At 33.7% G+C, this 14,231-nt stretch overlaps 4 protein-coding genes across 4 annotated transcripts; 2 read left to right on the forward strand and 2 right to left on the reverse strand.

The window, feature by feature from the left end:
• Window positions 1-648: 648 nt before the first annotated feature.
• On the reverse strand, window positions 649-4,453 carry LOC107191352 (SWI/SNF-related matrix-associated actin-dependent regulator of chromatin subfamily A containing DEAD/H box 1 homolog). The gene is made up of 13 exons (XM_015580375.1): window positions 4,434-4,453; window positions 4,185-4,320; window positions 3,797-3,927; window positions 3,544-3,728; window positions 3,253-3,481; window positions 2,849-3,182; window positions 2,507-2,781; window positions 2,288-2,425; window positions 1,895-2,215; window positions 1,519-1,820; window positions 1,228-1,440; window positions 1,037-1,143; window positions 649-974 (listed from the first exon to the last, which is right to left on the reverse strand). Exons 2-13 carry the CDS (start codon window positions 4,288-4,290, stop codon window positions 820-822), a joined length of 2,496 nt encoding a protein of 831 aa, XP_015435861.1. The 5' UTR covers window positions 4,291-4,320; window positions 4,434-4,453; the 3' UTR covers window positions 649-819.
• Window positions 4,454-5,227: 774 nt separating this feature from the next.
• LOC107191307 (glycerophosphodiester phosphodiesterase domain-containing protein 1-like) lies at window positions 5,228-6,801 on the forward strand. The gene is made up of 7 exons (XM_015580305.1): window positions 5,228-5,420; window positions 5,494-5,536; window positions 5,731-5,912; window positions 5,979-6,199; window positions 6,263-6,396; window positions 6,460-6,577; window positions 6,676-6,801. The coding sequence occupies exons 1-7, from the start codon at window positions 5,297-5,299 to the stop codon at window positions 6,799-6,801; spliced, it is 948 nt and encodes a 315-aa protein (XP_015435791.1). The 5' UTR covers window positions 5,228-5,296.
• A 2,167-nt stretch (window positions 6,802-8,968) lies between these two features.
• Window positions 8,969-9,803, reverse strand: LOC107191371 (protein mago nashi homolog). Its single transcript, XM_015580398.1, has 2 exons — window positions 9,636-9,803; window positions 8,969-9,564 (listed from the first exon to the last, which is right to left on the reverse strand). Exon 2 carries the CDS (start codon window positions 9,498-9,500, stop codon window positions 9,060-9,062), a length of 441 nt encoding a protein of 146 aa, XP_015435884.1. The 5' UTR covers window positions 9,501-9,564; window positions 9,636-9,803; the 3' UTR covers window positions 8,969-9,059.
• Window positions 9,804-10,508: 705 nt separating this feature from the next.
• Window positions 10,509-14,214, forward strand: LOC107191359 (synergin gamma-like). Its single transcript, XM_015580384.1, has 6 exons — window positions 10,509-12,040; window positions 12,110-12,485; window positions 12,565-12,728; window positions 13,143-13,284; window positions 13,357-13,499; window positions 13,616-14,214. The coding sequence occupies exons 1-6, from the start codon at window positions 10,895-10,897 to the stop codon at window positions 13,838-13,840; spliced, it is 2,196 nt and encodes a 731-aa protein (XP_015435870.1). The 5' UTR covers window positions 10,509-10,894; the 3' UTR covers window positions 13,841-14,214.
• Window positions 14,215-14,231: the final 17 nt, after the last annotated feature.

Consider the following 14,231-nt stretch of genomic DNA (forward strand, 5'->3'; position numbering starts at 1 on the left):
TTTTGCATTCAGTTTATAATTATTCGATCCTGTTGAACAATTTCCCTAATTACAAAGCACGTATTAAAACTTCTTATTGTATTGTGAAACACTTATTTGTCATTGTCGCTAGCGTCCGATTATAAATTCTCAATTTGTTTCACTATGCAAATCGCCTAAGCTAGCATTCTTTTCGTATGACGAATCTTAATGGGATTCTAGTAAAAATGTATTATAAGACAATAAATTAGCTCTGATGACCGACGTAATACCTTCAGTGGTTTTGTACAATGAACAAGTAATCCCTCAAGGAATGTATGTGTACAGTAATATCAAATAAATATATATGTATATTTCGACGCATCATTCACATTATGCAACTACTTGTATCAGAAACATTTTACTGTTTGTTTTTTAAGTTTTTTTTCTCCCCTTTCCATGTATACTAGTGAACATTGTGCAGTCTTAAATATTTTTTTAAAATTTACATTATTAAATATTCCAACACAGACGCAAGACACAAAACATCACAAAATAAGATTGATTCTAAATATATACTTATATAAATACAAGAGTGGTATATGTGACGTAAAAAACAATATTAAAAATTTAAATGAGAAAAGTTCATAAATATACTTCAGTAAACTTACATACATGTTTTCGTGAACACTTTCGTGTACCTGACTATTTGCGATAAATTACGTAAGACGAATTTTTAAATTAGACCTTCTTTGTGCACGTGTAACAGCACTTTATCACAAAGTTTAAGGACACATACATATATAAAAACGTTGTCAAATTTCCAACTAGCGAAAAATATGTTTAAATATAAGATTACCCTTAAAATTCTACGTCGCTGTCTGTTTCGTTGTTTAGCACTCCGTTACTCGTTCTTGCATTCTTTGGCGGAGACAGCGATAAAGATCTATTGTGATCTAAATCTAACGTCATCTTAAGTAACTTCAATACTCCCTTCTTGTCGGTGCTCTCATTTTCTGCGAGCAAATATTATGTTTGATAAACTAAATCACGAATGAAACAAGTTCATGGAACCTACCTTCGTTACGTGTAACCTGTTCTTCGAGATGCAGTTTGCCTTGCGATATCTTATACATGCCTTCCTCTATAGTGTCTTCACTTAATAATCGAATTATGCTAACTGGTCTAGGGGGATATTTATTTTATTATTACAAGTAATCAAACACTTTTAGTTACAATGTATTACAGTCTAATATACACATATATTACCTTTTCTGGCCTACTCTATGGCAACGATCCTCTGCCTGTTTATCATTGTATGGATTGAAATCAATATCGTGGATTATAACAGTATCCGCGGCTGTCAAATTGATCCCCAAGCCTCCAGCTTTTGTGGATAATAAAAATATAAATATGCTATCATCTTCAGTATACTGATTAATCAAAAATTGTCTATCGGTTACCGGTGTACTTCCATCTAATCTATATCCGAAATATGTATAAATAAAAACACATCAGTAGATCACAAAACAGAATCAATTAGTAAAGTACACAACGAACCTCAAATAAGTTTTTCCTCTAATAGTTAGGTACTCCTCTAGGATATCTAGTACCATTGTAAATTGACTGAAAATTAGCACTCTATGACCTTCTTCTTTCAGTTTCGGCAGTAACTCGTCTAACACTCTCAGTTTGCCAGCTTCAGGAATGAGTTCTTGCGGTAAACCTAGCCCAGCCAAGCTCTTGTACGTTCTTGTCAACTGATTTATCTGATAGTCAGACATCCATTGCAAATCTTCGAATACGTAATCCGGATTCTTTTGTTTGTACCCCTGTTCCTTTGCCAACCTACCTGCTATTATCTGACAAAAGTTTATGAGTAATTACAATTCTGCATGGTGCATTTTTCTTTGTTAAATAAACATTGTATACTTACTCTTAACTTGGATTCGTTATAATAATCTCGTACCAACAGCGTATGATTAGCCAACTTTCTCAGCTGTATCATCATCCCAATACCATTTACTTCCGAGCTTCGATCGGCTTCGGCTGAGAACTCGGCTATTAAGTTTCTGTACATTTTTTGTTGCTTTTCCGTCATTGGAACTCTCATTACACGATCAGTTTTTTGGGGTAAGTCTCGAAGAACCTCAGATTTCAATCGACGAAGCACGAACGGTTTCATAATCTGTTTCGCATTTTTAACTTGTTCCTGTTCAAATTGCGGCTGTTTGCTATTCTCTACTGATGGTAGCTTCTGAAATGTGATACATAGATCTACATGATTTACATCCTTATAAGTATGATTATTTTACTATGTAATACTTACAGGATTTTTTGAAAACAAGCTCTTTAAATCAGCTTGCTTTCCAGCAAATAACGAAGGCATTACGAATATTAAGAGCGACATCAATTCTAATAAATTATTTTGCAGGGGAGTGCCAGTTAACAGGATTCGATGTTTCGCCTACGAGAAGTATCATTACACACTGTTATGATCTATACGTGTCTGAGAATTATGAGTCGCTCTGTATACTTAAATACGTACATTAATTCTAACGAGGTTCTCATATCTGATAGTGCTCATATTTTTCAACATATGAGCCTCATCAAACACAACATAATCAATCGGCATAAATCGGAACAATCTTCGCTCTTCTGGTGTGCTGCTAATTAAATTGTATGTGGTTATCAAAACATCAACGTCGTCTAGATTACCTTTTCGCCAACCAAGTCTCATCTCTTTCCTCTCTTCTTGTGAACCATAGTATTGTACAACTTTCAAACCAGGTGACCACCTTTTCATCTCATTGTTCCAATTTTCTAGAAGTGACAGAGACATTTATAAACTGGAAAGTAGAATTCAAAAAAAGTTCTAATGCACACTAACCCATTGTTGAACTAGGAACAACTATTATATGAGGTCCATCTTTCTCATCTCTAAGGCCGGCCTCTTTCAAGTAAGTGAGAAACGATATTACTTGAACTGTCTTTCCTAAACCCATCTCATCTGCTAGTATACCATTCACGTTTTGCGCGTGCATCACAGCAAGCCAATTTAAACCAACCATTTGATAGGAAGCTAAAGTTAAGTTTGATGCTAATCCTTTTGGTTGTTTTGTGATAGTTGAAGCTCCTGCAGCTACAGCCTTCTCTATGTTTGAAGACAAACGAAGGCATTTCTTCATGAGAGTTTCTACTGCATGTCTTGTAGCCAGTAATTCCTATTTTGTTCAGATAACATTATTGATTTTAGTACTCGATACAGATGTGTGTATGATTTCTATCCTTTACCTGAGCTGAGTTCAACAGTTCTGTATCTAAATATTTTTTACTTTGAAACTTTTGAACGAGATCCCTCCAGTTCATAAATGGTCTTGCCTCTATGATAGCATTAACTTTCTTCTGAGAACAATGAGGCATTAAAAGCAATTCCGATGGAACAGAGTTTTGCATGAATTCCAAGATTGCTTTTTTATCACCAGTGAGCTCATTAGATATTTCTATGTCTGAATCTTCATCACTACAAACATCACAATCAAAAAACTGAAATTAATAGAATTTATTACATTATTACACGCATACCTATCAAATACTTTTTCCTTATGGAAAATTTCTTCATCCGAATCAATGTCAGCGTCTTTTTCTCTTTCGAATTTTCTTCTCTTTTTCTTCATGTTTTTAGTAGAACCCTTGATGGTCCTCTTTCTATTATTTCTACTTTCTTCTTCGCCATCATCGCTATCCCAATTTGTGTTATCAACTACTTCCTGTTAAAATACATACTTTCATCTCTCTTTTATTCAACACAAATCAGTACATAAACAAATGAATTTACCTGATCCTTGCGATCTGAGAAACCTGTGTTTTTAGAAGAACTACCAGCATCACTATCACTATCTTCAATTACATTCACTGATTTACGACGAAACTGTATATCAGATCTTAGATTAAAGCTGTCATCATCCGCTGAACATTAATAAAGTTTGTGTTTACAATTGTAATATTGGAAAACATTAATAATTGGAAAGATGGAGAAGAGATTTTTGTTCAGCGTTTTAACTGTATTACTATTAATAACGAATCATGTATACGACGTATAGAATTGTTTGCGTCGGGAAACAAAGTAACGGTCACGGAAACTATTCTTGGTAAAACAACAACAAAGGATAAACACCGCTCATAATAAGCGAAAAACTGAAAATGGATAATAAAAGAAGCCTTACACATGTTTAACGGTTTCAGTTGTTTCTTTTGAAATCGAAATTGTCGCAAGTTTCTCGACAGGCTTGGGCTGCTCGTATCTGTTTTCGGTGAATTCGAATCCGACATCTCGTGATCTCGTCAAACGAATGAGAGATTCTGGTGAAAACACATTTTTGTAAAGGTTGCTTTTAAAACACGTTTGACAGGTGCATTCGGAAAATCTCCGAACTAGGGAGAACGAAGAACATCCAACAGGTTTATATAGTTACCTGTTTACCAATTATTTGGAATATCTGCGTTTTTAATTTTTAGTGATTTTACAATTGCCCACAACGATTCCTTCATTCTAACAAAATTATTAAAGAAAATAAACAGTAGCAACCTGTTCTTTCTACAGTGTTGTTTATAAACTCACATTTACTTGAAAAATTGCAAAAGAAACAAATATTCTAAAATATATACGTGCAACTGCATGTTCCGAAACAATGGCCATTCGAACAGTCGTTGTGTTTCATAATTTTGAAATACGATTTTTGTTAAGGCTAAAAACAATGACGAAGATAGAACAGGAAGAGTCAAACGATAAAAATACAGGAAAAATGTACATATATATAACACTGAGGTAGGAGGTTAAACTTAAGAAAAACGACCAAGATTACTAAGACATAAAAATCAGACAAGGTAATCTGCTTGTATTGTAATAATAGATTAAGCTTTCGTTCCTCGCTAACTTGAATTTCAATTTATATAAAAAAATATATATAATGAAAAACTGAATAAAATAATTATGAATAAATAATATATTTCCCTTTAAAGTTCAAAACGGATAAAATTGCCACAATTTTGAAACTCAAAGCTTCTACGGTTTTTTCATGTATGAGCGCCAAAAATTTGAATTAACGATGATGTACATGCGATCATGCCTTTAAGTTATCATTTGTTGATATTCAGGAGTTTACGTCAAAATCAACTGCAATCAACTGACTCCATTGTGTAGTCATATTATTCATGTGAAATTCTCGTCTGTTCTATTACAACTTCGATCAGTTTATTTACATAAAAATAAATATCTTGTTAAACGATAACGACATGTTCCGATACATTCCACGAGTAAACAACAATTAAATGTAAAATGTTGTTATACACTTTGGTGGGAGGTTACGTGTTAACATCGATGATATTACTCAAATATCCGACGTTGTTACACAAAAAGAAAAATGTAAAATTTACCTGCCGACATATCAGTCACAGAGGAGGTGAGCTAATAAATTTTTCATGATTGTTTTCGTAAACGTACGGAATACGATTCAGTGTCATTTTTTCTCTCAGGTGCAGGCGAAGGATATGAAAATACAATGTATGCGTTTAAACGGTTAGTACAGATGCCTGCTAATTGTTTCAAGGTTTAGACAGAGACTTAAAACTAGTATTACTTTGATTTCTGTGATATTGAAATTAACACAATATGAAAATTGAAGTAATATCAAAACTAAGATCTTTTTTCAAGCAGTTGTTTAGAACTCTCTGCTATAATTGTTACATTATTGGTCTATTTTTTTGTTTCAGAGCTGTGGCAATTGGAACAGAAATGTTAGAATTAGATTGTCATCTAACAAAGGATGGTGAGGTAGTTGTGTCTCATGATCAAAATCTTCTGCGTAGTGCAGGCATAAACAAGAATATTTCAGAATTGACTTACAAAGAACTACCTCTTTTGAAACCACACCTTCCAATCGATTTTGATCCAGGTAAGTGACTGGTTACTACTGTGACATATTATTGAATAAAGTTATTTAAAACCTGTAGTTTTACAGATTCAGTATACATTGGCTCTGAAAAGGAAGAAGACAGGCAAGTTCCCTTATTGAAAGAAGTATTCAAAGCATTCCCCAATATGCCAATTAATATTGATATTAAAATTAATGACGATGAGCTTATATCAAAAGTGTCCAATCTAATAAAGGAGTACAATCGTGAGGAATATACTGTATGGGGAAACTTTAGCAATGAAATAACACAGAAATGTTATAAAACGGTAAATGACTTATACCTAAAAGAATGAAAGAGTAGTAAATATGTAATGTTAATTTCTTTGCAGAACCCAAATGTGAATTTGTTATTTTCTACACAACGTGTAACCCTACTGATATTTTTAATGTATACTGGTTTATTACCATTTGTACCTTTGAAGGAAACACACCTGGAAATATGTTTACCTTCCATTTATTTAAGGTACTTACAATACTTTATATAATACTTCATTAAGTAGAAGTAATAAGTTTTGCATTATCATAGGCGCAAAGGGGGCCCGAGTTCTACATTACAGCACTTAGAAAAATTAATTGTACATACTATGAATGTACTACTAATGAGGCCCAGCTTATTTAATCATTTAAGAGCCCGTGGAATACATGTAAGTTTATAATACCATGTATAGTAATCATTCACGAATTAAGTGTTTCATGTTATAAGATCAGTTTTCATAAACGCAAATGCGTACTTTTCTCGTAGGTATATTTTTGGGTCTTGAACAAAGATGAAGAATTTGAAAGAGCTTTTGACCTTGGCGCAACCGGCATAATGACAGATTATCCAACAAAATTAAAACTATTTCTAAAGAATCATACATTTGAATAGAGCACAAAGCAATGAATGCTTGAAAAACAAGACTATTCAATGTTAGATACTAATTATTTTATTATTACAAAGAAGTCATACATGGTGTTATGCACGAATATAATATGTACAACTTTAATCAAGCAGTCCGATTTTATTTTCATTTTCAAAGAGTGAGAATCGCTTAAGAATCTGCATACACAGAATGCTAGTACAAAATTGGTTCGTAGTTAACAAAATGCAAATAAGTTCATATAAGAATTACTTTACTCAGTCTAGTCAAGGTGCATTATAGAATTTATGATGAAATGTTCACTGCAAAGAATTACATTTATTGGACATCAGACTAAATCTGCAAATGATATACTTCGAATGATATTTTGATTACATTCGAAAGTAATGCCATGTAGTTCGATTATTTGGGAAAACCTTTCGCAAAGCCAGTATTTAATTGTTTTTAAATATTAAGAATTTACAAATGAGGAACATTGATTTTATTATGCACTAAGCCGCATTTAATACATTGTCAGTATTATTGTACTTTTGTACAATCCAGTGTTACTCATTGCAGTTAACTGATAATTATAAATACTGCACATAAACATTAACTATGAAACATTGAAACTATTTATTTAAAATTTTTTTGCAACATCTCCGCTAATGTAAAGAGTAATTAATGGATAAGTGATGAAGTAATAAATTATTTTTTTATTCTATTTTTATTCTATATTATATACATGGACGCGAGTTGCAAGTATTGGCAAAAGTTGTTACAAAGTGCAAATTAAATTGCATTAGGTAATTGACAAATAAATAATAATGATCTATTACCTCATTATAAATAATCACCATGGGCTTAAAATATAGATTGCTGTATATCATTGTTATAATACTTAATGCTACGAAACGATTACCAAAGTACAATATTACATAGATTTTCTAACTGATATTAAATTATGTATTTTCTATGGTTATCTCAGGTGTAACTAAAGATACTATAGATGTTAACTACATACAAATTGTATAAATATAGCGCTTATACTATGTATAAACACACACTTTTGTATTTGGAATAAATTTTAACATACACCTTTTAATTGTGCTCTTGAATCATAATTAACTGTTTCTATAATTTTTTGTAGAAGACTTCGTTATGAAATATAAACGTATAAAAATATTCTTTCATATTGTTTCTATACTGAAGACAATAATTGCTCAGGACTCACTGCACTTATGATAAACAACTGTCTTTGGTTCTTCATTGGAACCATCAAGAGGTATTTGCACATATGCAAATACTTTACCTTTACAGTAATAGCAACTTTCTTTGGAAGGGTGAGAGCTATTAAAATGTTTTCGTATTTCAGAATGGTTGCCAACAATATCTAAATTGCAAATATCACAGTGCACTTGGATTGGTCGAAACCTTCCATGTACAGCATCTGTAACAACTCGACCTACATTGTCGGTGTCACTGCTATTAGTGGATAAATCTTCTGATGACATTTTATTTCTGTAGCAAATAATAAATTATATATATATATATATACTGTTACATGATGTGAACTTTCATTACATTAAGCAATTACATTATATTTAAACCTGAATCTTCGAAAAATTTGTTACACTGAAGAAGAAATTTAATTACTAAAGAATTTAAACACAGAATAATTGCTGTAATTGCATAAAAGATAGTACCTTAAATGTTTATTAATGCGTAATAAGAATAATCTATGCAATTAACAAAATAACAATTATAATTCAGATTTTAACAAAAAACGCAAACAGATAATGTACGTTATTAAGAATATGTACAAAGGTTAGAGAACTCTAACCTATCATCACTTACGCTGAATTCCTCGCTACTAATGACACTAAGCTTCTTTCAATGTTCTATTTTCCTTTACTATTATGTAAACTGACTCATTTGTGTTCTTTACAGTATTTTATACCCGTTATCTTTAGTTTATTTACAAAAATACAATACATTTTATACATCAGTGATCTGTACAGAGTGAAGTATAATATGTGGAAGTAAGTACATACATACATATATATATGTACAATATATACTTACATATATATATAAACCTCTGATTTAAACATTTTTGTCTGTATCAGTTTCTTTATCTCTTGCTTGACACTACCTAGTACCATAAGTACAGATAGAAGGAATTAAAAACAGAACTAATTAGAAATTAAGATGTATTTTCTTACAGTCAAGTAATTACATTATATTTACTTAAACCTGATTAAAGTGTGCACATGGTTATATGTATTTATATTGGCTTTATTTTAAAGTGTAGCCCTATAAGGGAAAATACTAAGCATTTCAAATCTTGCACCAGGTAATAAAAGCAACGAAGTCCTTCTGGATCCCTTGACTGGTTAACATCCAACAGAGAACCAGTCTTAGAGGTAGTGAATGATATGTGTTCATCTCCAATTACAATTTCTAATTCCTGTCTACCAACTCGATCAGGTTGTGGCCAGAGAGAGTCATCTTCTTGCATGATTTCAGAGTCCTGAATGATTCTTTTCAGTTCCTCCATCACGCACTGATGCACATATGCTTCCTTTCTAATCATAGTATCGTTCTTATAATTCGAGTTATTCGCATATCGTAGTTTGCCATCCGGTCTGAATTCGAATTCCAAGAACTCGTGACCGAATTTTCCTTTATGCCCAACATAGTAACGTATATAAAAGTCTGTTGACATCGTGAACGGCTTTTAACGGAACTTCGAACTTAATTCAATGGTCCTCTGATGATTAATGAACCACCTAAAAAGGATTCAATCGTTTTCGAATGAAATATTGAAGCCGCATAAATTACTACGAGGTTATTTACGTACCTTTGTTTTATTACGATTGTTTTACCTCTTTAATCTTATGCTACAAAGATAATACTATATTTCTTTATAAGTGTAAACAGTTTTTTAAATAAGCATATATGAATCATTCAGAAAAACACTTATATAGTAAGTTTCTCGTACGCGTCTGTGTTTGATGTGGTTTGATGACAAGCTTCAATCGCTTTAATACCGCTAATCGTCAACCATGTTTGAACGGCCACTAGGGCCAGTTTTTGGAATTACCAAAAGATATCGTTCCGTCATCTATCTCCTATATTATATTACTAATTGGCTAGTAGCTTGAACAGTTTGTTGTAGATGACACTATAGGTCTCATTGACCATTCAGTGTAAAAAGAATGAAATATTAATTCAAAAATACCCTAACTGAAAGTTATTTATGAAAAACATCGACTCAAGGATATTCAATAATCAGTTTGGTACTATCGAAATACCTATATATAAGCAATCGAACTTTGCACGGTTGTTCTGTATTCCTCGTTATATACCACCAAATATCAAGGCATATGAAAAAACTCTCATTTTAGCTGGTGAATCTTGTTGGAATGGGTGAACAACTAAATACCTATTTATTAATACCCATTTTGATCGTATACATCTAACGGGACACAACTCCGTTTTCACTCGTATTTTAAACTTTTACATATCGATTAATTATCTGTTCAAGTGTTAATAATATATCTTGCATTCTGAATTAAAATGTTTGAAAATCGTTCGAAGAAGAATTGAAAAAATCACGCATGTGGAAACAAGGAAAGATTTAACTTTACTAACATTCAATTGAAAATTAATATCGGGTTAAGTACCATGCAACATTTGACATCTTAATTTCGAACAAACTCCACATCGCATCCGTCGCGTCTGTCGCGGATCAGCCTTCGTAATAGGACGTTATTTAGTGGTCATCCGGTGACATCTGAATTGTCAAGTTCTGTGCCACGCAAGTTGTTTTGAGCATTGAGTTGTCTCGAACGAATAAGTATAATCGCTAAAGGTAACTAAAAGCCGCAGCTGGATTTTCTTACACACTCCACGATGAGAACGACTAACGGCGGATTCAACACGGGTGACACGCACGAATGTTGAAGGATCTATACGTAAACCAGTGGGATGTTAACAGCATTCACTTTGATGTATGTACCAAGGTAGTAAGCTGAAGGATGAGATTATCCTCCTCGACGAGTTCACGTAACTTAAGCTCGTCATAGCGGTCACTCGGCTAAGGATTACGCATCAGCCATGAATAAAGCCCACATGGACAAAAGACTGAATCAGTTGCCCACCTGGCTGTGGACTAATTCCACTACTTTACCACCGGTCTACAAAATGGTATGGGAAGCAGTGCGGGAGGATAAGGTCAGATCGAATGGAATGCAAACCGAGTTGCTTGTCGACACTAACAAAGTCTTTCCCTTGTTGCTTACTAGTCAGCTTCCCACAGAAGTTCTTGGACACATATGGAACTTAGCAAATCAAAAGTATGCTGGTCAGCTCACAGAGCAGGAACTATATATTGTTCTTGCTCTGGTTGCAGCTGCTCAGGCTTCTTATACCTTTAATAGTCTAGATATATTACATTTACTTCCATTTCCGCCTACGCCGTACTTAAACATAGAATGTTTAATGAATCTGCAGCCTGTAACACAGTTGAATTCTCCAGCTAAGTTTCAAAGCCTTAATGACAACGCAGAGCTGAACTTCATTGGTCCAGATGGCAGATATTTGTCAGATGTCAAGGGGAAGACAAAATTGCATCAGCATGGTATTATATCTTCTGATTCGAACGTGCAAACAACAAACAGTGTACCTGGGAAAATTTCTTCATCGGATGGTAAATTTCACATGACTTCTACCACTGTGTGGGATGTGAATAATATATTGAAAGAAACAAAACAAGCAACCAACCGCATTCAAATTGATTCTAAGCATTCGTCTGCGACGGATTCGTGCGATGATTTCTCCGAGTTTCAAAGCGCTCCGATTCCTAACATTCCTAGTGTTCCCATTTGGGACACGAAACAAGGGTCCGCGATCGGCAGCAGATTGGCAAATCATAATTTAGGTGTCAAGAAACCTGTAGAGAAGTCAAAAAAGAATAACATAAACGTTAAATCCGTGCACGGCTCTGTTCACGTGAAGATCACAGCTACACCTTTGAATACATCTCAGAATAAGGATCAGCCTACACTGGATTGTTTACCCGATCTATTTCCTAAATGTACAATAAAAAATCAATCTAAAACAGTAATACTTAAGGATACAGTGATAAGGAACAATGATCCGCCCAAGGACCATAGTGAAACTGTAAAGGATCGTATAAGCTCAGAAATTATAAATTTAAATAGTCAGAAAGATGTATCGAACAAAATAGAATGGTCGGAGAAGGTAATGTATTCTTCTAACAGTCTATTTGTAATTGTATGGTATCACTTTTCAATATCAAATAATTTATAGGTTTCATCAGGAATATTGCAATTTAATCAACAGGACCTAATGAATAACCAGCTCGTCGAAGATAAATATAGTGCCTTGCGTGCATTGGTTCAGGACGCAATTGTGTCAAAAGAATCAGAATTAAACGCAAGTCATAACAGTCAGTCAGTCGACGAATTCGGAGAATTTATATCCGCGGAACAGCCGGCAAGCAACGCTTCTGTCTCGAATACTTTAGACACTGATAATTGTACCGACATCTTTACAGAATTTGTGCTTAAATCTAACAATAGTAATACAAATACGACGGATTTGAATGTCATGCCGGAAAATTCTGAATCGTTCGACAATTTTAAGCTCGAGGATATTGTAGTAGAAGAACGCTCGTTAGAAATGGGTAAATAGTGTTGTATCATTCGCGCCACTTATGATTCTTGATTACGCACAAAAAGATAATGATAATGTTTCATTTTAAGGGAAAGCTCTTCAGAAGGAAGATGCCATATCAATTAATAGTATAGAGTTCATGAACGGTGCACCAAATGCACTGACTCGATCAGGATCTGTGCCTAGTTTAGATCTTAAGTCTTTCTTACCTTCAAATACAGAAGATGAACAAGTAGTTGATACTACACATCAGGTGATTACATACTTGTTATATGTATACGAGATGTATAACATTTTAGCGTGGAGTATTCCCTCCCTATAATTGCATCGTTCGGGATAGGTAGCCCGATTCTATAAGTTGGCAAGATTAAAGTGAGGCCCATAAGGAGGTGTAAAAGTACAATTATATAGGGGGGGGGAGGGGGTATTGGGCAAAAGTAAGACTCGAACTCGCAATCTCTGGATTCTTCAACTGGTTAGCTTTTGTTTTAATCACCACAGCCATAGTGCTTTTCCGCTTTTCCTAGCTTCCTAGCTCTTCTTAAAAGGTTTGGGAATCTTGATCCTACATGAATGATAGTAAAAGTTACTGATAATAGTAAAACTTTTGTTTACACGTTTAAGTTAAGTTGAACAAAAAGGAGGCATAATATATGTATCTTTACAGTCAGAATACTGGGAATGGAAGCAATACATGGAAAGCTGTGTACTATTATTACAAGTAGCTGCAAATATATTCACAAGTATTACCTCGGAACTCGTTCTGCACGAGGTTCTAAATTCAGCGCAGGGATATAATTTCCTCTGCAGTAAGCATCGTAAACAGAATATCACAAGATTCGCTTGGTTTGTGTAATACATTTCACGCTCTTTCCCAACAGACTTGGCCGAAGTCGCGGCAGTTTGTAGACGCGTTAATTTTTCGTATAAAGAAATGGATATTAATATAATAGGATTTGATGAGTTGCTAATGGACATTGACAGGATTTGGGCAGAAATGGAGCCGTTTTACACAAACATTCCGGTTAGTGGTAAAACTGTTATGTAGTATCTTATACATTTCAGTAACTTACACATATATTTAATATAAAGACTATTTACGAGTAATCCTTTTCACGGTTGCGTATGAAAAATTTTTAGATTGTCACGGAACTACCAGCTTGGCCTTTGCATCAAGGAGAAACCATTTGCTGTTCTCTTTGCTTAACAGTTATTACTAGCGGCAGAGTAGTGTATAACGAGAATAATTATCACGTAACTTGCGCAAATTTGTGGCTTAATTGTGTGAACAGTCATTTGCCGGTGATGCGGCACCCGTCTTTCTATTCACACTCGAACATTTGTCCAGGTAACAATCATATATGATATTGATCTGCATAAGAACGACAAGAAGCTTATGTTCAGAAGTTTGTTATAGTACACACTTATTACACAAACGATTTGTAGAGAACAGAACAGGCTACCTTTATATCTGATTAATGACTAGAAAAATCAAACATTAACATTTTTAAATATTTATCATGTGAGAAGAGTATGGCAATCAAGCGAAACGAAATCGAACATGTGTACAGTAAGGGCAATGAATTCGATACGAATTGTATATATTCTTTAAATCCGAACATTTTCGAGGTCTTACAGACTAGTCCACTTAAAGATATTACTGTACAGGCAGTGAAAAGGTTAGAGGGATATATTAATATACATACATTATAGTTCATTTGAATAGTCGAAAAAGTCTCGAAAAGATCATACAAAG

The sequence above is a fragment of the Dufourea novaeangliae genome, unplaced genomic scaffold (assembly GCF_001272555.1).
Source record: "Dufourea novaeangliae isolate 0120121106 unplaced genomic scaffold, ASM127255v1 scaffold246, whole genome shotgun sequence".
Classification (NCBI taxonomy): domain Eukaryota; kingdom Metazoa; phylum Arthropoda; class Insecta; order Hymenoptera; family Halictidae; genus Dufourea; species Dufourea novaeangliae.

Excerpts from the sequence above, each read along its gene's own strand:
- LOC107191352 (XM_015580375.1), bottom strand. The coding sequence starts at position 4,290 with ATGTCGGATTCGAATTCACCGAAAACAGATACGAGCAGCCCAAGCCTG. Across the intron at positions 3,729-3,796 it reads TCTCAGATCGCAAGGATCAG|GAAGTAGTTGATAACACAAA; the intron begins GTAAATTCATTT and ends GTATTTTAACAG. Across the intron at positions 975-1,036 it reads ACAGGTTACACGTAACGAAG|AAAATGAGAGCACCGACAAG; the intron begins GTAGGTTCCATG and ends ATTTGCTCGCAG.
- LOC107191307 (XM_015580305.1), top strand. The coding sequence starts at position 5,297 with ATGTTGTTATACACTTTGGTGGGAGGTTACGTGTTAACATCGATGATA. Across the intron at positions 5,537-5,730 it reads ACAATGTATGCGTTTAAACG|AGCTGTGGCAATTGGAACAG; the intron begins GTTAGTACAGAT and ends TTTTTGTTTCAG. Across the intron at positions 6,578-6,675 it reads TAAGAGCCCGTGGAATACAT|GTATATTTTTGGGTCTTGAA; the intron begins GTAAGTTTATAA and ends CTTTTCTCGTAG.
- LOC107191371 (XM_015580398.1), bottom strand. The coding sequence starts at position 9,500 with ATGTCAACAGACTTTTATATACGTTACTATGTTGGGCATAAAGGAAAA.
- LOC107191359 (XM_015580384.1), top strand. The coding sequence starts at position 10,895 with ATGAATAAAGCCCACATGGACAAAAGACTGAATCAGTTGCCCACCTGG. Across the intron at positions 12,041-12,109 it reads AAATAGAATGGTCGGAGAAG|GTTTCATCAGGAATATTGCA; the intron begins GTAATGTATTCT and ends AATAATTTATAG. Across the intron at positions 12,729-13,142 it reads TAGTTGATACTACACATCAG|TCAGAATACTGGGAATGGAA; the intron begins GTGATTACATAC and ends GTATCTTTACAG.